The following is a 22,284-nucleotide window of genomic DNA, read 5'->3' as shown; positions in this document are numbered from 1 at the left end:
TTTTTTTTTTTTTTTTTTGGAATTTGCCTCATGCCATAGGGGTGTTGAGCATGAAGCTTAAAATGTGAAGGAAGAGAATGTACTTTTTCTCTACTTTTTCTGTAAGCCTAAACACAAAACAGGTGGACACTTGGCCTTCAGTATTGCCTCAGATATGACAGTGACTTCACTTTTTTGTGTAAATGATACTCAAATGTGAGGTAATCATGTAAATAATAGCTTTTCTTCTCATCCTCTAGATTTAGTGTAAATTTCAACAAATGTGAACATTTGTGGTACTAAAGCGAAAAAGACTGTATTAAAAATATTTCAATGATGTTCTTTCCTGTCCACTACCAGAATATGAATTTGGTTAAGTCAACTGTACAGTCCACCCGCTACATGTGCAGGTTTAGTAATAGTTTGGAAAGCCACTATATCGCCATCTGTTTATCCCCATGTACTTCTATGTATTATCAGGGCATAAGGTTGCAGTTTTGTCTTTCATTTACTACTTCACCTTTAGATAGATATTATTCTCCATCTCCAACTACACTGGACTAAAACTGCCCCACTGTTACTATGTATTGATCAGTGCTCACCACAATAATGCTTTGACATAGCAGTTTAAAACTTTTGACCTTTTAAAGAAAGTGTAGCTGGTTTTTCTGCTTCCTAACATTTGTGGGATACCTGGAACAGATGTGCTTCAGGCTTAGGCAGGGTAGATTTTCTTCCTTTCTTTGAATGATACTAGTTCTGCTCCTCATATCCCCTCATTTCCAGAGTCCTGGACTACCTGAAACATGCTTTTTCTTGGAAAATCACAGAAAATTCCCATTTGTGTTTTAGATGTTCCAACAAAGTCTTATACAGACATAGGTGGGGCTTTTTAAGATTAAAGTATGCTGGGACTGATTCATGATGCAGTGCTATGTTCAAAGGCACTAGGATTAAAGATGGAAGTGCTTCTTATGCTATACAACCTAGATATAATGCGCAGGACAGAAGGAGCCATGGTATTCCCTTGCTTGTTTTGCTATCTTCTGCAGATCATGAACTGTTTCTCCTATGGAATGCCTCTTTGCCAAGGCATGGAGCCAGCCAATTATGAATTGAAGCTACTATAAACTGTAAGCTAAATAAACATTTCCTCCTTTAATTTTGAGTGTTCAGTATTTTCTCTCAGCAATGAGAAAAGTATCTAAGACATCTATCTCCATTGTTTGATTTTTTTTTTTTTTTTTGAGACAGGGTCTCACTATGTAGTTGAGACTGACCTGGAACTCACTATGTAGCCCAGGCTGGTCTCGAACTCACAGCCATCCTCCTGCCTCAGCCTCGCGAGTGCTGGGTTTACAGGCGTGCTCCAGCAGGCCCAGCTCATCTATGTCCTTTGTACCTCTACAGACCATGGCTAAGAAAGCATGCTGTCTCATAAGCCTAGGTCCCATTAATGTGAGTGATGACATGGCCAGACTTATTAACAATGGGAAAAAGAAACATACTGGCTGCTTGCCATTGCAATAACATTACAGTTGGAACCAGATAAGTCCACAAAAATGCTGTAGAATATAGACTGAATTAACTCAACTGAAGTTTTTCAGTTTCTATGAAGTTACAATTTTAGTTTTGTGTTTGCAGTAATTCAACTTCACTATTGAGCTTTTCGAGTTTGAAGATTTCAATCTCTAAAAAAAAAGTGCCTTATTGTGTTAGTTGAAATTGAATAGACTCAATTAGTCCAATTCTAATTAGTCCTGTATTTCCTCTGAAAAACAAACTTACTCTGCCATAAATAAGACAGTCCTTTCAAATAATTGAAATGATATCCCCAATGCCTTAACACATTTCCTCCATAAATTGTTGTCCAAATGTCTCCAGAAACAAATGAGCTTGTTAATATATAGATTCTAAAGTCTTTATACAACTCAAATATAAAAATTGACCATTTCTGATGATTTTATACTATTAATAATTTAATTACTAGTAATTTTTAGAAGTGACACAAAAGATGAAAAGATAATATTTATTCACTTATTTATACAGAGGTAGGAATTAAGCCCAAGGCCTTTTTTATGCTAGGTAAGTGTTCTACCCCTGAGCGAATCCCTATCCAGTTTCATTCTTTGATTGATTTATTTTCTGTAACCTTCAGACTCTTTTAAACCTGACATAGGCTAGTTTTATTCTTTCATTTAGTATTGTATTGAGAATATTTTCATATTCCAAGAAATATAGATTCATTTTCAATTATTTTGATTTCTGAAACATTTATATTCTACGTATATAATTTCTTTTATCTGATTTTTCTCTTTTCTTTCTTTTGTCTTATATTGAGTTAAAAGTTTTTTTATTTTTTATTTTGCCTCATTTTATTTTATTTATTTATGTTTGGTACCAGGGATTGAACTCGGGACCTTGTGCTTGCAAAGCAGACAGTGGAACCACTGAGCTAAATTCCCGGCCCTCTTTGGCCTTATTTTACAGTGATATAGCATATATCTGGTACTCAATGTATGAATTTATATTTTTAATATGATTATTTTAAAAATATGAATTTAAATAAAACATTTACTCTTCTAAATACAGCAAGGATTTTAATATGTTGTAACTATGATATCTTTCTTCATAGTTTACAATCATTACATTGTCTTTTTCCTGTCTGTATTTATAGTTCCAGTAAATTATTCCTCTTTCACCTTTTTCTTCAGGTGTGCAAATTAAATTATTAAATTGAGCTAACTTTCAGTGATTTCACTTATTCCATTATAATATCTCCTTAGCCCTTGTTCTGTGAATTTATATGCTAAACAGACCTTCTTTTGCTATATTCACTAAAAATACTGTAATAAAAATAATTTTCACTTTTGGGAATAAGCTCGAGTTTTGTAAACTTCTGAGGAAGAATAACAGAATATTTTATTAATTTCAAATTTTTATTGTCAACATTACGCTTACATGTACACTTTAATACTTATTAAATTCAGTGAATTTTAAAATAATCTGATTGGTAAAGAATAATAATATTTTCATGCTCTTTATTTTCAAATTTAATTATTCACTGTTATGACAAATATGTTCTGCTTGAAGAGTGAAAACTTCTATTTTGTGTATACAGTGTAAGACTAAGCATAAAATAGTCTCAGGTACAGGATTTAAAGAACACCTACCTGGCCAGCAGTATCCAAAATGTCCAAATATGCAGGCTCATTGTCAATCCTAACCTGGGTCTTATAAGCGTCTTCTGAAAAACACAAGATGAAGTTTACATTCAGAAAAAAAGGTATGATTAATTTTTAGGTTCATCACAATGCAGAATTTCTGAACAAATCACACAGATTATCAAATACATTATTCAAGTGAAGCACACAGATAAAGAAAGTTATAACTCAGGGACATGTAGGAAAAAATAATTTCTGCTTAGAGTGAAATCAGGTAGGGTTTTGTTCATCAGAAGAATTTCATGAACTCAGATGCCATAATGATGTTACCTGAAGGAAAAAAAGCCTATGGGAATAATTATCACTTATTTTCTAACAATGCAACACAAAAATCACATCCTAATATGGTAGTTGTAAAAGACTTAAAGCTTTCCCTAAAAAATGAGGAGTATTACAAGAGTGCCTTTTTTTAACCGATTTTATTAAACATAGTACTGGAAATCTTAGCCTCTACTAGGCAAGAAAAAGAAATAGAATACATTCAAATTGGATGAGAAAGAAACACGATCTTCCATGAAAATTTTCTAAATATTGTACACTCACATACACATACACACAAAGTAAATGCATTCATCTAAATTGAAGAATATAAATCCATAAGAGAAAAATGTAGTATTTCTTAAACTAGCAATAAACAACAGAGAAATCACTGTCAATTCAGTTTGCAATAACATCAAATATCAAATACCTAAGAATAAACTTAACAAAAAATGTTAAAGAATATATTAAAAACTATGCATTGTTGCAAAGAGCAGTGAAAGAACACCACATAAAAAGATATTCTATAGCCATGGGTTTGGAGATTTAATAAGATGTTAATACTATATTAAGTAATCTCTAAATATAATCCCATCCCTGTAAAAATTCCAACTGCTTGTTGCAGCAGTTAAAAAGCCCACACAGAAAATACTATGGATCCCTGGCGGACAAAGTGGTTAAAATAGCTTTTAAAAAGAACAAAGTTTGAGGTCTCACATTTACCAGTTTCAAAGCTTCAGTAATCGAAAGAGTGTGGTATTTGCATACAACAGAAATACAGACCAATCATAGCAAATGGGGAGTCTCAAAATAAGGCACAGTATATGCAGCTGAATGATTTTTCACAAGAGTGAAAAATGAAGCTGAGAAAAATGAATATCTAAATGCAAAATAATGAATTTGGGATCATCTTATACCACTATGAAAATTTAGATCAAAGACCTAACAAAAGTGCAAGCTATAAAACTCTTAGAAAAACTCTTAGAGAAAAACTTTATGATATTGGATTTGGAAACAATTTCTTGCATATGACACTGAAAGTCCAGGCAACACAATTCAAAATGGATAAAATAGAGTAAAATGTCTAATCAAAATAAATTTTACACAAGTATAATTGTAAAATATAAGATAATGTGTGTCTGATTTATTTCACTTTGCATATAAGGAATGCTATCGTCAGCAGGACACAGGAACAAATACCTGTACTCCCAGCTATTTGAGAAGTTAAGGATTTTAATAAATTTTAACAAATTGAAGTTCAGGCCGGTCAACTTGGCATGATACTGTCTCAGAAAAGGAAAATGAAAAGAGGAAGGAGGGAAGAAAGGAAGAAAAGAACGAAAGGGTGGAGGAAGCAAGCAAAGAATATCACAATCCATTTGTGCATAAGGAATTTTTTCCTTTATTTGCTGAATGATAATCTATTGCATGTGTCTATCACCTTTTGCTTATTCATTAATCCATTTGTGCGTATTTGGGTTGCTTGTGTGTTTTAGTCCTTGAGAATAGCTATGGAAATGGATATTCATGCACAACTACACCTTTTAAACATTATTATTCTGTGTATATATCTTGCAGTGAATTGGTGATTCACATGTTAATTCTATGTATAAGTTTTTGAGGGCTGACCAAACTGTTTTCTGCTAAAGTTTATATTCCTACCAGCAAAGTATGACAATACTGATATTTTTCAACATTTTTGTCAACATTTGTTTATTTTGTGTTTATTATAGACACGCCGCTAGGCATGAGCGGCATCTCGTGTCAGTCTTTATACGTATTTCCCCAATGAACAGTGAGACCAAGCATTTCCATAGGCCTATTAGCTAGGACAGAGAGTGGTAGGAACCAAATATGGGCGTCTTAAGAGTCTGAGTCAGGTTGAAGCACAGTGGGAGCGTCATCTGGAACACAGATGGATGTGGACCCTTCCCATGTCCCTTGGCAGTGGTGCTGACGGCAGGCACAGGTAAGTGAGAGTAAGCCCATGGAGAAACAGGGCTGTTAGGTCTGTAGCTGGTACAAGTTGTTATGTGATCCAACTCTCTGGGCATAGGCCCAACATTTTAAATGTTACACCCTTGATCTTGGGCTCCATTGGGAAAAATATATTTTATCATTAATTATTATAATATTAATGCAATTAATTAATATATTATGTAGATATGTATTTTCCCTCAAAACTGTCAAATTATCATTGCTGTGGGAAAATATTATCAGGGAGCACCTATTCTGCCATTTTACTAACTCCAACCTCCTTGATACAAGATTTTTTTCCTCCCCCGCCACTTTTAGATGTGAGTATCTACAACTGTAGCATGATTTGTTGCATCTGGAAAGTTGTGGAATGTTGTGTTTCATTTTCTTTCATCTCTAAGTATTTCTCATTGGCCTCATGATTTTTATTTCTACTCTGATGCATCGTTTGTGTGAAAACCATGCTCTAATTTCCACATACTTGTGAATCTTTCTTCCCTCTGCTCTTGATTTCTGGCTTCATTCCATTGGACTAGAAAAGATAACTTTGTGTGATATCATTCTAACTTGCTGCTTATATTGTGAACTCAGGAATGTTTCCTGAAAGAAGTAGCATCTAATTTAAGTAGCAGTTAGGGAGAAGCACAACAAGGAAAAAAAACAAAAATAGAATGAAAGCCAGAAATGAAATGGAGATATCCAATGTATAAAAATATGTCCAACATCTTTAGCCATCAAGAAAATGCAAATCAAAACTACGTTGAGATTCTATCACACCTCAGTTAGAATCATTATCATCAGGAATACAAAAAATCAATAAATGCTAGCAAGCATGTGAGAAAAAAAAGAACCCTCTACCCTGTCCATGGGAATATAAATTAATATAGCCACTATAGAAATTAGTGTGGAGGTTTCTGAAAATCTAAAAAATAAAGCTACCATCCATTTGTGGTGTTTGGTGCATACCTGAATATTAAAGCCAGCATATTATAGAAATACCCATGTACACTGTGTATTGCAACACAATTTAAAATAGGTAAGCTGTGGATTCAGCTTGGTGCCCATCAATAGGTGAATGGATAAAAAAATTGATAAAATACACACAATGGTGTATTCAGCCATAAACATGAATAAAATAATTTTATTTGTAGGAAAATTGATGAAATTGTTAAGCAAAATGAGCCAGACTCAGAAAGACAAATATTACGTTTTCTCTTATACGCAGAATGAGAGACAGAGAGAGAGAGAGAGAGAGAGAGAGAGAGAACATGATAGCAGAAAGGATACTTTAGAGAAAAGAAAGGGAATAGTGTGAAGGCTAGAAAAAGGCAAGGGGGACAATTAAAAGATACACATTATTAAAATGTATTATATGTATGCATGAATGTGCCAAAACGAAATATTCATTAATAAAAAGAAAGATATAATAAAGAGATGGAAATGCTAATTGCCCTGAAAAAGAATATGACCAACTAAAACGCTTAAACGGTTTTAGTGTGATTAAATACTAGAATTTAGAGAAAAGATGTTGACATGCTTTTGAAGATAAGCCAGAGGAACTTCTGCATACATTAAAACAAATCCAGAGTTTGAGCGAGACATGTGAAGTCACACACTGCCTAGATTGAAAATCTGGCTCCACCACATAGAGCTGTCTGAATTTCTTTAAATCACCTCTCCCTATCATTACAATTGAGATAACGTCTGGAACTCATGAAACGCAGGGCCTGTACGTGATAGTTCACGAAGTTTAAATATGGCCACTGTTACTAGGAAATCTGAACTGTATTATAAAGCTATCATCGAAGGTGCATGTTTGGCAGGTTTATTTTGGCTGACATGTTATGAGTGAATTCTAAGGTGGAGGCTAGTGCCACAGAACAATTAAAAAATTTTTAAAAAGTGAGAGAGTCTGTTACTAAGCTAGTGGCATTTGAATTGAAGCAAATTTAGTGACTCACAGGACATTCTTAAGGTAGAAACTACAGCATTTAATAATCGAAAAATAGAAAAATGAAAGCACAGGAGAAGCCCTCACATTCCTACTGTCTGCTGATGGACATTTATGAGAGAGATAAAGCAGAACAATATCTGTCAGTTCAGTGTGGTAAATACTGACTTTGCTGTATGCATGGATGACTTCTGTGAAGACAATGATCAGGCAGTTATCTGGATCTGAGGCTGTGGAGAAGGCTTGGAAAGACTGTCTTCACTTTTATGGATGTTCGCCATCCAAGGCCAATGATTTCATATTTATACTCTCAACCCAGCCTACTTATTTCAGACTGCTTAAACATATCCAGTGTGCCTATATCCTCTGTCAAGCATGGCTTGATCTTCTCAGTCTAGTGTTCACAAACTCCCAAAGTTTGGCTGTATTATATATTTTGCTTTACTCACTATTTGTATTGTAATAAATAAGCAAACCTAGCCATGCCTAAAAGCGTTCAGAAGATCATTAGGTCATCATATAAATCAATAAGTATTCATAGTGATAATTTTGAGCTGCAAATAGGCACATGAATTATTTTCAGAATCTCTTTGTTTATAAAGTAGTAATGATCAACTGTAGGAGGCAATTTTCCAATGCATATTGATTAGTACCTTCAACAAATCAGATTTTTCTTAGCCGCTGAACATAGGAAAGTACACATACACACACACTATCAAGGTCTCTATTCTCAAGGAACTTTTACAATCATGGTGGGAGACACACATAGCAACACTTATATAAAAAAGGATGGTAAGATGCCCAAATACATATGACATAGATTCCATCTTCAAGGCTCTTCATTCCTTATTCCAAAAGGCAGAAATCATGATCACATGACTTGTAGAATGCTTTGTGTAATATGGCTTTAGCAAATTTCAGCTATTCTAAATGCATTGAATATATGGCTAGTTCTACAATTTTTCTATTTTCTATCCTTTGCGTACTCACTGATCTGCCTTTCATGAGGAGAAATCATATAGAATTACATGCAATTTTTTTTGAAGATGCATAAGGTTGTTTTCAAATTTTGGAGGAAAGTAAGAAGAGCTACCCTGGAAAGGAGTCTGTGACCTCAGGATCACAAGTCTTTGAAATTTCATGTTTGTTTATTTAAACTCACCCAAGGAAGAGCCTGCTGAGGCCAGGGGCATGCTGAGTAATCAAGCCTAGAACTCTGTGTGATTATCTGAGACTCAGATAAGCCCAGCACCTAAAACATATTAAATAAAAGCTGCTCTTGAAATCAGAAAACCCCTTCAAAGAGATTTGATGTGAATTGGCTGGAAACTAAAATCAGTTCTATCCAAGTTTCTTTTTTTTTTTATTCTGTCTTTTAAAAAGTGTCCATCAGAGTATACATTCCAGTGTGAGAAAACTAGGTCACCTGCCTGGCCTCCATAGAAACTAATCCCTTTCATTTCCTCTCCACAAACACTCTTTCAGTTTCCATTCATCCCCTCCCTTTGAGGCCACCCAGGCAGAAAGGTACTGTCAGAAATACTCTGATGAATGCATATAAACACCTCCATGAATTTCAATCATCTGCCTATAGACCCAAACCTGAAGTTAGCTCATTTATCTTTCCAAGCAAGAGGCCAAATGTACACAAAGATTTATCAGGCAGAAAGGGTAGCAGCTGCCTGCTATAGAAAAGCACAATGAAGCAGTATTCGTAGAGGCATCTACCATCTTAAAATTCATCTCAAAATGCTAAAGTTTAATCCGAGACTGTCCCATCTCTTAGGAGGTATCTTCCTTAATCTTCTGCTCTAGCAGAGCTTTACAAGAAGAAAATAGTAAAGGCCTGTGTTAAAGCTTTTAATCCACCACTAAATGTGTGTTTCTCTTTGCCAGTCACTTAACCTTATTTGTAAACTGGAGATAATGCTACATACCAGCAAATACATAGGATGTTCACGAAGATCAATAAAATAGTACATATGATAATGCCTTAAAAAAACACATTTCAATCTCAATACATATTTTGGTGTTACTTTTTTACAACTGCATAAAATCAACCAAACTGTATGAAAACTAAATCACTTTTGCTATTTACATTTACTCATGAGTAAATACATTTTCACGATCAATAAGTTATAGAGGATTTGGTAGGCTATCATTTTAATAATGATCAAATATGTAAAGTTTTTGATTAAAAATGTTAAGATATTGTGGATAATTTCCTCTAATGAATATAATTCCTTTCTAGAACATATATTTATATTGTTTCAAAACATTTTAGCTGTAAGTATGAAATCAGGGTAATTTAAAACATAAAAATAAATAATGAAGAAAAATCAGAAAGTTATTGAATTTTATCTAGATAACTTTTGAAAATCTTAAGATAATTGAATGTTGCAGACATGATTTACTGTCAAATCTGAAATGCATAGTTGATATTTCAGTGAAGTTATTTTTATAACTCTGAGGTAGTATTTATCTCCAAGTTATGAATCATTGACCCAATTTTAAAAAGCAATAAATAATACAAAGCCTCAAATAGTGTATTTGTAAACCTTTCTCAGGTGATCGTTTGAGTTAATCATCTCATATATGCATTTGTGTGTGTATGTGTGTGCAGGTACATAAAGAGTGAAGGTGCCTGGCAGCACCTTTCTCTCCCATAAGAAGTGAAATTGTGGCTGACTCAACACTGATATACCTCTGTATGCATCAATATTTATCAACAATGATATTAACACATATCTGAGTGTATCAACACATATTTGTTTGGCACAGATTCCACAGTGTTGAAAATAGCAGGAGTGGTTTCCACCTACATAGAGTTTATAAAATTGTTTGAGAACAGAAATACAGACAGATACACCATATTTTAAAGAGGGCTGTATCAGAAGCACTTAGAAATGTGTTTATATAGAAAGATGGTAGAGGACATTCAGAGATAGTGCTGTTGAATATTGTTAGTCTTCAAAGGTATCAGAAAGTGGGAAGGGTAGGGGAAAGGTAATAAGGGAAAAATATATAAGAAAATGAAAAAATGGAAATAAAGTTTTTGTAAATGGGGAGGGGAAGAGGGGATGAAGGGAGGGCAGGGACAAGGGGAAAAAATTAGAACCAAGACCTGTCATGTAAAGGTACAAGATCCCAATGACGAATGTAAAAGTACTGTATACCTAATATGTACCAATAAACCCAATGAGAGAAAAAAAAGTATCAGATAGGAAACAGCTTGGAAGGAGAAAGACCAAGGGTCCAAAAAGGGAGCACAGAAGCTGCATGAATTCCAACAGAACCCTTTCTCAAATCCAAACATTCAGTGAAACATTGTTTGCTGGCTTTAAAAAAGAGTTTTTGAAAACAGGCTGAATTAACCTGTAGACTAACACCGGGGGAAGAATGTCCTTCTTTAGAGCTGAAGGTTCCATGAGAGCAGAAGCCCAGGAAGTTCCAGGAATTATAAGGCAGATTTTTTTTCTCATGCTATAATGTTGAGGGTGGAATCCAATTTATTGAAGTTTATGAAGAAGAAGAGTTCCCTGATTACAGATGTAACAGAGATGTAATAGTTATAGAGCCTTTGAAATATTTCCTTAGCTATTAACAGATTCTAGTAGGGAATTTGATACCAGTCAGGATCTGTTTGAGTCACATAGAGATTCTCAATGTGGTTCCTCTGGGAAGTCTAGTGATATGGTGGTCAATTGCACACTTACAAGAAATCTGCCAGCTGATTCTCTAGTGACTGTCATGTTTGACACAGGTGCCTGCATTGCTGTCCCATGCTGCAGGAGCCTTGCCATGAGCATTAGGCTCTATGAGGGGTGTGCAAGCTGGAGTGTGTCCTTTCTAATTGTAGGACCCCAGACAGAAATTTGCATGTGCAGAGAGTCATTACTACAAGATGCTATTCAAATAATGACCTCAGATCCCAAGCTAACAAATGGACAAGGTGATCTTTGCAATCAACAGCTGTCTTAGGAAGTTCTATCACTTAGAATAGGTTTAAATACAAATTACTTCTTCACATTAATAAAATGTGCCTCACATAAATAAATGTGCTTTTATTTGAGAGAAATTGTGAGCATCTCAGGCTTTGACTGATCTTCACCATTACCTAATAGACAACCAATGATTGCAAAGTAGCAGTGGAGTCTATTGAAAAAATGTGAGATTCTGCAGAGGCAGATGTTGAATTAATGTACAAACTACTGATTCTTGGAAAATGGAATAGATATATGTTTTCCTATTCATCCTGTTTTCTCCAAATTAAAATCATACATAGTATTTTAAAAACATGAGGATTCTGAATGGTGGAAAAATGAGGGAAACTGGACTTCAGTATCTGAGGGATAAAATGACATGGGTTGAGTTCCCTGGATTTTCTTTATGCCTCATACATCTCATATTCGGAACTGAAGAAGCTCTCACACTGAAAACACCAATGGCTCTAAGAAGGAGAAGAATGAAGGCCATCCTAACAATATAAAATGCAACCTGACAAGGAAGAAAACATTTCAGTTATTACCACTACTACAACATGAAACAATATGCCATTTCAAAAATTAAGCCAGGGGTGGGGACATGCCTATAATAGCAGCATTCTGTGAGTCTGAGGCAAGAGAATCGCAAATTGGAGTTCAGAGTGGATAATTCAGTGACTTAGAAAGACCCTGTCTCAAAATAAAAATTAGAAAGAGCCAAGATGTAGCTCATTGAGAAAGACTTCACATAGTAACAAAAGAGAAAAAAGTAAAGCAATACAAATGCATAAATTGAACAAAACATATGCAAGATTTATATGCTTATAAAGACACCAATGAAAGAATTAAATAAAGTAAATACCATTTTCATGAGTTGAAAGACTCAGTATAGTGAAGATGATATTTTTCTCAACTGATGCAAAGACTTATTACATGTCTTATCAAAATCACAGAACCAATTTTGGCTTTAAAAGTTTATGGAAAAAAAGGAATCTGGAAAATAGTTTTGAGAAAAAAAAAGAATAAGAAACAATTATCCTTACTCATAAGTTATTATTCATCTAAATAATCAAGAAAGTATTTTACTGGCAGAAATATAAGGAAATGATGGCTGGGGATTTAGCTCAGGGGCACTGCATCTGCCTCACAAGCACAAGGCTCTGAGTTCAAACCCTGGTTTAAAAAAAAAAAATATATATATATATATATGTACAAATTAATTATGAATTGCAAAATTAATTGCAATTTATAATCCAAGTAAAGAAATAAAATGGCTTAGAATATTCCTTCATCCCCTAACTCCATCATGTTCCTGTGAGGGCTTATTTAGGGATTATCTCTAATTTCTTCTAACCTCTGTCCCTTAAAGAGGTCCAAGATCTGTCAAATACTGGTAAATGTGCCACTGATATTTATGACTTTTATTTTTAAAGTAAATAGTGAAAGATTTATACTGTCTGAAGAGCAACCAGTATATATTTTTGTTTTTAAAGCATCTTGGATATAGAGAAATACCCTTTAAATTGTTTTTGTTCCCTAAAGTCCTCAAATCACAGTGTTTCACCACACTCCTTACTTCTTTTCTCATTTTAGAGTCATGGTAAAATACCTGCCTTTTGTTTATGTATGAGCACTTAAGAGTTTTGAAATTATTAAACTTAAAAATGGTTCTTGGCCGGGGTTTAGCTCAGAGGTTCGGTGGCCTGCCTTGCAAGCTCAAGGATCCAAGTTCAATCCCCGGTACCCCCCAAAAAGGGAGGGGGCTCTTGAATGACCTTTCTTGTTTCACACAACATTCTTCAGTACTCAATAATTACTTCTCTAGGAAGACCTTGAATCCAGGTGTATCTGATCTCCCAGTCTATCCTCATCTCACTTAGAGTTTTTCCTGTAGCAATAAACTAAACATTCTATCTACAGACGGATGAGGAGAAAGTACACTGAATTCTTAACTTCCGTAGTGTAAATAGATGCAGGTATATCCACTTTTAAATTCAACCTTCTGTAGCCCTTAATAATTTAACTTTATTTCATTGACTCATGGGAAAGCTGGACCTCAAGCTATATTGGCCTATAATTCTAGTCCTACAGTTTAGGTATTGGAATCATTATCAATATAAAAATCCTCTGTGCTTTATCATAACTGTTATTGTGCGTCTAAAATCTCTTTATACTGTCCATAGCATTAACAAAAAGAAAAGAAGAGCCTCAGACATTGTTATCACTCTCCACTTGGAATTGTCCTAGTGTAAGCAGTTCACTGTTCACGCTTATTGAGAACCATTTGGACACCAATAATACCATTTAAATATTCTCTGTCTCCTCAATTTTTATCCATCTTCCCACATGAAAGTATTATTCTGGACCTCTATTAAATTGTTGATAAAAATGGAAATACAGGACATGAAACGTCAGGAAATATAGCATCCTACTGAGAGATTTTTTTAATATACTGAAAATAATGTACAATTTATAATCATTGATGGAGCAATTCAAACATTTGCTAATCCTGCCAATTGTTTTTGCTGGAAGTTTCTTTTTAATCTTTATGTCAACTGAGATTTCAAGTCATACACCCTTCTGAACTCCATTTCTCTGAACCATGATCATTCGGGAGCCACCCAGACATTTCCAGGAATACTAAAATATCATGAATGAGAAAAAGGAAGTCTTCACTCCAGTGAAGTAGTCACATCTCACCTTTTAATCTAACCTCATGTCTTGGGATGTCATTCTCTCTTTGAAAATGTTAGTTTTATCTTTTGATTCTCAATACACTCCTCTCAGTAACAGTGGAAATAAGTCAAGGAAATACAGTGCTTTTGTCTTTCATCAGTATTACGTACATCTCCTTTGTATCACCTTCTTACTTCATATACTTTCTTTTGTGTCTTTGTGAATCTTAACTCCTCACAAGTGTGAAAGCCGGGGATTTAGCTCAGTGGTTCTGCTGCTCCCTCGCAAGCACAAGGGCCTGAGTTCAATCCCCAGTACCAAAGAAAAAGAAGTGTGAAAGAAGTGAAATTAAAATCTTCCAGTGTCCTGATAAACTCCTGAGTGTCCTTGTGAACTAAGTACTATCTTCTTTCCAGTTTCTACCCTTACATCACTTTATAATTAGTGGCCATCATTGTTTTGGAAATTTCTTAATTTGCCAAGTTAGACTGCTTGATTCAGTGGAAGCAGTCTTTATGGCCTTATGAGAACCAAAATTCATCCTATACCTTCAGGTGCAGGAGTGATACATACAGGTCAATAAAGGAATTATTTCTCCTTTCCATTTGTCATGGGCATGGCTTTTGCTTTACTTATCTCCAAGTAGTTTCTTTTACATTGGAAGCAGAAAGTAATGAAACTTTCTCAAGTTGTAATCTACACAGCGTAGTCAAACGTTGTCATTTTATAAAAAAATGTAAAGTTTCATTTTGAACTTTGGGTTTATGAACTGGCTAAACTAGAGTAAAGTATTATTTTATTATTGTTCATTTCCTTTGGAAAAATAGCATAAACAGATTTAAGAAATCTATGTTGAAAGTCAAGAACCTTCAGAATTTAGCAAAGCTAAAAAAATGATAGCAAAGCTATCTTTTAAGGGACCTGTAAATTCTAATTTCTTGGAAAGTGGGAGTGAGGTGAGGAGTGAAACTAAGGCAGATGTTATTTTCTTCTTTAGTTATAAAAATTTTTTTATCTGTAGATATTGGTCAAGAAAGTTAAAGTTAATACGTAGTAGAACTGAAACTCAGGTAGCAAATTTTCCTAGCAACCAATTGGCAATAATGTAGAAATTGCAATCCATGTCATCTTGCAAAATTTCCATAATCTAGTCATTTTATTATGTTGAAGGATATGTGAAATTTTATAAAATAATATAAAATATTACGATATGTGAAATTAGTTATTTATTCCAAAGAGAATGAAGAAATATTAACAGTAGACACCACTATAAACTGTCAAAGCAGTTTTCTAACTTTTAACATCCACTTCACAAAATTGGCAACCCAGTCTGTCTACCCCTGACCTGTATATCTCACAGTTAGTAGTCACCTGTAGTAACTTAATTGATCTGTCTGACTGCTTAAATTTTCAGATAGACTATAATGATCTTAGCATAGTCTCAGCCTTTACACTTCTAGTTCTGTGATTTGTTTCCTTTCTTTGACATTAGAATCATCAAAAGAGATTCAAAAATAAACAAAGCCCAGAACTTCATTCTAGAAAATTAGATTCAGCATACAACCTAAAGGTCTAGTTAGTCCAATCTACAAGGATCTGGCTTGCAGAGGAGAAATGTAGTACATACCTGTCAAAGGCATATATCTAGATGTCCCCCATAAGCCATATGCTTTCATAGGTGGGGATTTGGGGAGGTGGCTGGTTCATGGGTGTGTGATGCTGGATTAGGATGTGTGATACTGGAATTATAGGTGTGATAAGTAAACTGGTTTAGCATAGATGTGGGTGTGGATGAGAAGATCCTCCCTAGGTGTGGGTGGTGCTACTAAGAAAGATTGTAGCCTATGTGGGATAAAACTGAGAGGGAGGCATGCTGCTTGCTGCTTTCTGCCTTCCAGACCATGAGCTGCTTTCTTCTTTGATGGCTATCTGCTGTGCCACCTTGCCTTGGAGCCACCCAAGTATGGACTAAGACCTCTACAAACTGTGAGTCCAAATAAAAGTTTTCTTCTTTAACTTTGAGTGTCAGGTGTTTTTTTCTTAGGAATGAGAATGTAACTAAGATGGTACCTGAACAGTGAGAGAGGGAGAGATTCGTGTTTTACACATGAACAAGTGAAAACTAAAGTGATAACATTGGGAATTATAAGTATCTAAATGTATGATATGTGTTTTATAACACTACCATACATTTTGGAGTTATTAAAATATATTTTAATTATTTTTAAATTTTTATTAATATGTGTTTACCATACATAATGATTACATGCATCATAGGGAATTTGTACCTGTACATAATGTATCTTCTATTTGCTCCATTTCTTCCCCTCCCTTCAACCTTTCTTCCCCTCCCCATTTGCAACAGCTTGTTTTCATTTTTCCTTTCATACTCTTTTTAGTTTCTTTTCCCTTCCTTCCCTGCTCCACCCCCTGTCTTGTTCCCCTTTTCATTTGAACAAGTTTTTCCTACTTCCCGTATCTCTCTTTTGTTTTGCTTCTTATTTACCATTATTTACCCTCATACAAGTGAAACAATGTGAAATTTAATCTTGGAAATAGCCTGTATGCCTATCAACAAATAAATGGATAAAGAAAAGGTGGTATTTATAGACAATGGACTCCTACTATGCCCTGAAAAAAAAGATGAACCGAGTTATTTTTAGATAAATTGATGCAGCTCAAGACCATAATGTTAAGTGAAATAAATCAGCCACACAAGCTTAAATATGTTTTAATTTTTCAGAGGAGGATGGGAAAGTCAAACTTTCATAAAGGATAGTTGTGTTGAACATTAAAGATAATAAGCAGCATTTTCCATGCTAGAGACATGGAAGAAGGCATTTAACCTGGGCATTCTGGTGCACGGTTATCATCCCAGCACTCTGTGAGGCTGAGGCAGGAGAATCAGAAATTCAAGACAATCCTGAATAACTGAGTGACTTAGCAAGACTCTCTTTCAAAACTATAAAAACAAAAAGATTTGGGGATTTAGTTTAGAGCCAAGGCCTTGGGTTCAATTCCTAATATAAGACACACACACACACACACACACACACACACACACACACAGAACATTCCTCAAAAAACAATGGTATTATATACTATAACGTGGTTATTAAGATAATACAAGACAGTATGGTGATCTTAGAATATGGAAAGAATAGCAGTGAGTGATTGAAAATCGGTTTAGAAAATATATTGTGATGAAACTTTTGGATACTTTCTGCAAGCTATGTTGTACTGTACCTTGGAGGATTTGGGTATAAGCAAGTTTCAATTATATTTCTCTGAAATTCTCTTTGTTCTTTATGTCTCTGTCTGTCTCACAATATAGTAAATTTAGGATGTGGAAAAAGAATTTTACGGAATTAATCCTGAGCATTGAATATTTAAGTCCAGGTTGTCAATAGCCTGGACCTATCTTTATTGCTTGAAAAATCTGTTGGAATTAATGCATATTTTCCTAGACTTCTGGAGAATACATAAATTAATCAAGCTGTGTTTTGGATTCCTTTCCTTTATTTGATAAGTATGTGAAGAGATTGATGAAACCTTTTTTTTTTTTTTTTTCTTTGTGAAAGGGTCTCACTTTATAGTTCAGGATGGCCCTGAACTCATTCTGTAACCCAGGCTGGCCTCTAACCCAAGGCAATCCTCCTGCCTCTGCCTCCTGAGTGTTGGGATTGCAGGCTTGAGCCACCATGACCAGCTTGATACCATTTTAACTACATTATGCTCCAGAGCAAAATACATAGAAGGGGCTCAAAAGTTTTTTAAATTAAAATTTAAAAAATTAAATCCATGGTGACACAGAGGAGAAACAGAGTTAACAATATCGGCTATGTTGATCTGGCAAAAACAAACGGGGGACAAAGTAAACTTGTAATTAAGTAAAATTTGCCAGGTTGCTTTTTGTCTTCTTAAACATGCATTTTCCTTTTAAATTTCAGCTGAAACGTTAAGAAGATGCAGGAAATGAAGATATGGATCTGCGAGTGTCTGCTGAGAGGACCTTGCCAAATATACAGGACATACACTGATCATGCAGTCTCTGGACCTGACATACATCTGCATTTGGTGCCTCAGAAGGAAGAGAAAAAATAAAGAATGAGTAATGTGCTATAAAAATCAATCAGCAGCTGTGGGTCCTTGTCATCTGCTCTGGCACATAAGTGAAACACCAGGATGCCTCCACTCGGTGGAAGAAAGGTAAATGGAGACCAGATGTTTGAAGGTGACATGGAGGCTATGAATGAGAATTGGTGCTGTGGAGGTGAGAAAAGAAAACCAAATTTTATATGGGGAAGAAATTTAAAGGAGGAAGGAAAAAGGAAGAATCATGGAAGGATCCTTCCTACTGGGATGGCCAGGTTGCTGGGTGGCTGAGCTCAATTCTCTAAATTGCTGTGAGTGATCACTTCTCTGCGATGAATTCAAAATGCCCCAAATTTGAAAATTTATGCATGCGTGCTCACATTACTTCTACTGGATACAGAAAAATACAGTTTGAGGGTAAATATAAATGAAAAATTAGAGCTCTCTGCAGAGCACTGTAGAAGAGGGAGTGTGTAAGATTGTGACAGGATAAATTCAGACAAGTTTGAAGGAAAATGTGATAGTTACTTTTATTCAACGACTTTAATGGAATATATTATACCCACACAATAGTTCAAGCATTATCCTGAGTGGGTCTGTGGATGTTTCAAGACAAAAAAAAATAGAATAATAACACACTCCCTGATGAGATCAGACCGTATCCTCCCAAGTAAAGACCCATCAATTAAAGACCCAAAGAGACAAAAAGACAAGTAAAAGGGAACTCTAACCTGATTGCATGAGCTGATACACAGGACCTATCTTGTCTTTGGACCTTGTAGCAGCTGTCCTGGCCTTCAGATTCAAAATGAACTCAGGCCACTGGCTCCTCTGTATCTATGGCTTATTTGCTGCAAGTGTCAGAACTTGGTAGCTTTTGAGGTCCTGTACCAATGGCATGTGTATGACCAAGTAGCTGGTTTGAAAGATAATTTCCCAGCCTCAACCCCAGTTTGAATTAGCATTTACATTTTAATAAACCCCTCGGGAAACTCACACAGTCTGAAGCACTGGTGTGGCCCATTGTTCAAAACAAAACACACCAAAGTAAAACAAAACAATTCTTTCTTGAACTGTAGAGAAATTGAAGTCCTGCATTTATTACAGAAACCAACAAATGAAGGACTGCATGCCTTTGTGAAAGAGAAGTATAAAATTATGCATATTATATTTTTCTGTGTTGAGATTATCTTTCTTGTATACGTGGTGCTCAGTCATTGAACTCCAGTGAGCATGAAGCACACAGAACCTCTCCATTTGTTTGTTAGTTTAGAGAAGGAAAGAGAAACAACTGTTTCGTCTCAACTGTGTGATGTTAGTCAGCAGGTTGCTGCCACAGCCTGGGGCCCTTTCACATCCTTGGGTGCCTATATACTTCCTGCCCCTCACCTTGGTTCACACCATTTTCTCCTCCTCTCTGCACCCAAAGCTGTGAACACCATTTTTTCTCTCTCCTCCTCTTCCCCTTTTATCGTCCCTGCTGATCACCCCCTTGGGCCCTGCATTCTGCTTTCTCTCCTGACAGCTAATTTGGTGCAAAACTTATTTTAGGATAACGTGTTTGTGGTAGATAATAGCTTAATATTTTACTTCTCCTTATAGCTTCATTGCATTTTAAGAGGAAATATTTTGAAATAGAGTGGCTTATCTTAACCACAGTGAAAGAAACAGACAAAGTAGTTTGGGGCATCACGGCAGGCCAATAAAATAATGTGGACAGAGAGGACTGAGACCTTCCATTCCCAGAGTCCACATTCATCAGCACTGTTGGAAATATATGCTTGTATGTATTCAGTACGGAGATTAAATATGAAGAAGTTGTCATTATGTGAGATAACATTTATGAAGACTAGATGGAAAAGGGAACATTAATGGAAAAAATTAAGTTATGTGTTAATTTTGAGCAAACATTGTATTTCCCTTAAAATATGAACAATTAGAGGATCAAAGCCATATATATTATTTTTTCTTACAGTTAAATAATTTTTTGTTTTTTTGAGACAGGATTTCTCACTATGGAGCCCAAGCTGCCCTTAAACTTGTAGAGATCCTCCCGCCTCATGTTCCACTATGTCCAGCTAGCATTTCCTTTTAAAAAACAATTTTAAAAAAGTAACTAAAAGTGTGAAAAGATATCCCAGACAATCCTTTATCGTGAAATAAATACCCCCAAACTAATCTCCATTGTTACTGAGAAGGTATTTCCTAACACACATTGCTTTGCTTAAATGTTTGTTTTTGAATTCTCTTTGACTGAAAATATACAACATAAATTCTCTTGCCTGGCGTCATGCACTCAGTGTTGTATTTCTAAAATGGAACCATATGGTCTGTGTTGTGGTTTTTAAATTTTCATAGTAAATATAATCTATTCTATGACTAAATTAGATTACATCCTGCCACTGATGAACTCTAAGATTTTTCTAGCTTAGCTATAGTGTGATAATAATGACATAAATATTCTCATTCATGTTTTTTCTACATATGTACCATGTACGTACATTCTTAATGACTTAAATTACTAAAGTGTTGTGTTGGTTTCTGCTGTGTATTGCCATACTATCTGAGTGTTAATAATAACATTATTTATTCATCTTTCTGAGACTTGAAAGTGAGTTGGAATGGTTATGTTTCCAACCAGTATTTGTGTTGCTTGTGAAACCATTGAATTGCCTAGGGCATGTTTTGGGACAATAAAGAATCAAAAGACCCTGAATCACACTGTACATGCATATTACACAACTCTGCTTATATCACATCCATTAGCGTTCTGTTGAGCAAATCGAACTACTCAGCCTAAAATGAAAGAGCAGAGAAATGTACTCTCCATACGACAAAGTCTGACAAACGTCTTCATGTGTACCATTAGTAAGAAAGGAACTGGAAACAATAACTAAACTTACAATGCAGATTATCAGTACCATCAGTCTTAGTGTATAGTCTCAAACAGCTTTCTAAGCCAGTTCCACCATTTTTCCCTCCAGCTCTAGTAAATGAACATTCCTATAGCTCCATAAACTCAACACAACTTAAAATTGTCAGTCTTTTAAATGTAACATTGTTAGGTGAACATTTTTGCAGTTACATTATTGATTGATGTTGATTTTGATTGATTAATGTGGTTATGAAGTTTTCATTTACTTATTATCCATTTGATTAACCACCTTGCAAAAACTCAAACACTTATGGTACCACCATTGCTTCCTAACCCAAGCCATGCTACTGCCCTGTGGAAAGGAAATAAGGTAAAAGAATGGCAGAGAAGGGAAAAATGACTTCTAACTTCTTTAAGGCTTCTCTTTACTTCTGAGATACACATTCCTTCTTTACTTTTCTCTAGCTGATTCATCAAGATAACTCCAAAGGTGGCTCAAAGTTCATCTCTTCTGTGAGTCCTTCAAATCCTCTCCAATCTCCAACTCCAAGAGAATTTTTGGTATTTCTCTTGTGCCCTCATTAAAGATAAAATCAAGCCTTTTTGACACCCTTAAATATACTCTATTTCTTGATACATATAAGAAACTGAATAAAATTTCACAAATAATAAATTCCTCAACAGTGAAATTATTAAGATTATTTGATTCAAATACAATAAGTCCTCGAATAATGAACATTTGTGCTGCAAACTTTCAGACATGAATGGACTTCACGTTGTAAACACTTGCAGAAGTGAATAAATCACAGAAGTAGCTCATGTGTTGCTGTGTGCTTACTGTTCAGCTTGATAGTGTACAGTGTTAGAGTACAGTCTGGGACTTAACTATATTTTTGGGTATATTTGTGTGTGTGTGTGTGTGTGCCTTGCACTGTATACTTGTGTCAGACTTACTTTGTTGTAAGGTGTATAAGACTCATTTTGTTGGATTTATGAGAGAATTTGACTTATGAGTGAATGTTCTCCCAGAACTGAGCTCATTCCTAAGTTAGTGTCTTACTGTACTACTGAATTCTACTGTGTATGTTTTTTTTTTAATTAGGTAAGTTATGCAATTTCTGTGACTTTTAATTTTCCCACTTTAAATGGCATTCAGGATAGTTCCTTCACATTGTTGTAGTGAAAATGAAATGACTTAAAGAAGGTAAAAGAAATGTTTTCAATATGTGAGTACAATATCAATGATAAAAAAAAAAAAAAAAAAAA

General features: G+C 35.0%; 1 protein-coding gene across 2 annotated transcripts in view; it reads right to left on the bottom strand.

Annotated features, from left to right (window-relative positions):
• Rit2 (Ras like without CAAX 2) overlaps window positions 1-22,284 on the bottom strand; it is a 355,066-nt gene that overhangs the window by 223,930 nt on the left and 108,852 nt on the right. For both annotated transcript variants that reach the window (XM_010616572.2, XM_033757464.1), the window contains exon 3: window positions 3,153-3,226. In XM_010616572.2, the coding sequence (XP_010614874.1) occupies window positions 3,153-3,226 (74 nt within the window). The remainder of the gene's footprint in view (window positions 1-3,152; window positions 3,227-22,284) is intronic.

This window comes from Fukomys damarensis, unplaced genomic scaffold, assembly GCF_012274545.1.
Source record: "Fukomys damarensis isolate Sample0158 unplaced genomic scaffold, DMR_v1.0_HiC HiC_scaffold_30, whole genome shotgun sequence".
In the NCBI taxonomy this organism is placed as follows: domain Eukaryota; kingdom Metazoa; phylum Chordata; class Mammalia; order Rodentia; family Bathyergidae; genus Fukomys; species Fukomys damarensis.
The sequence above is the reverse complement of the archived record's forward strand: the minus strand, read 5'-3'. Positions and strand labels throughout refer to the sequence as shown.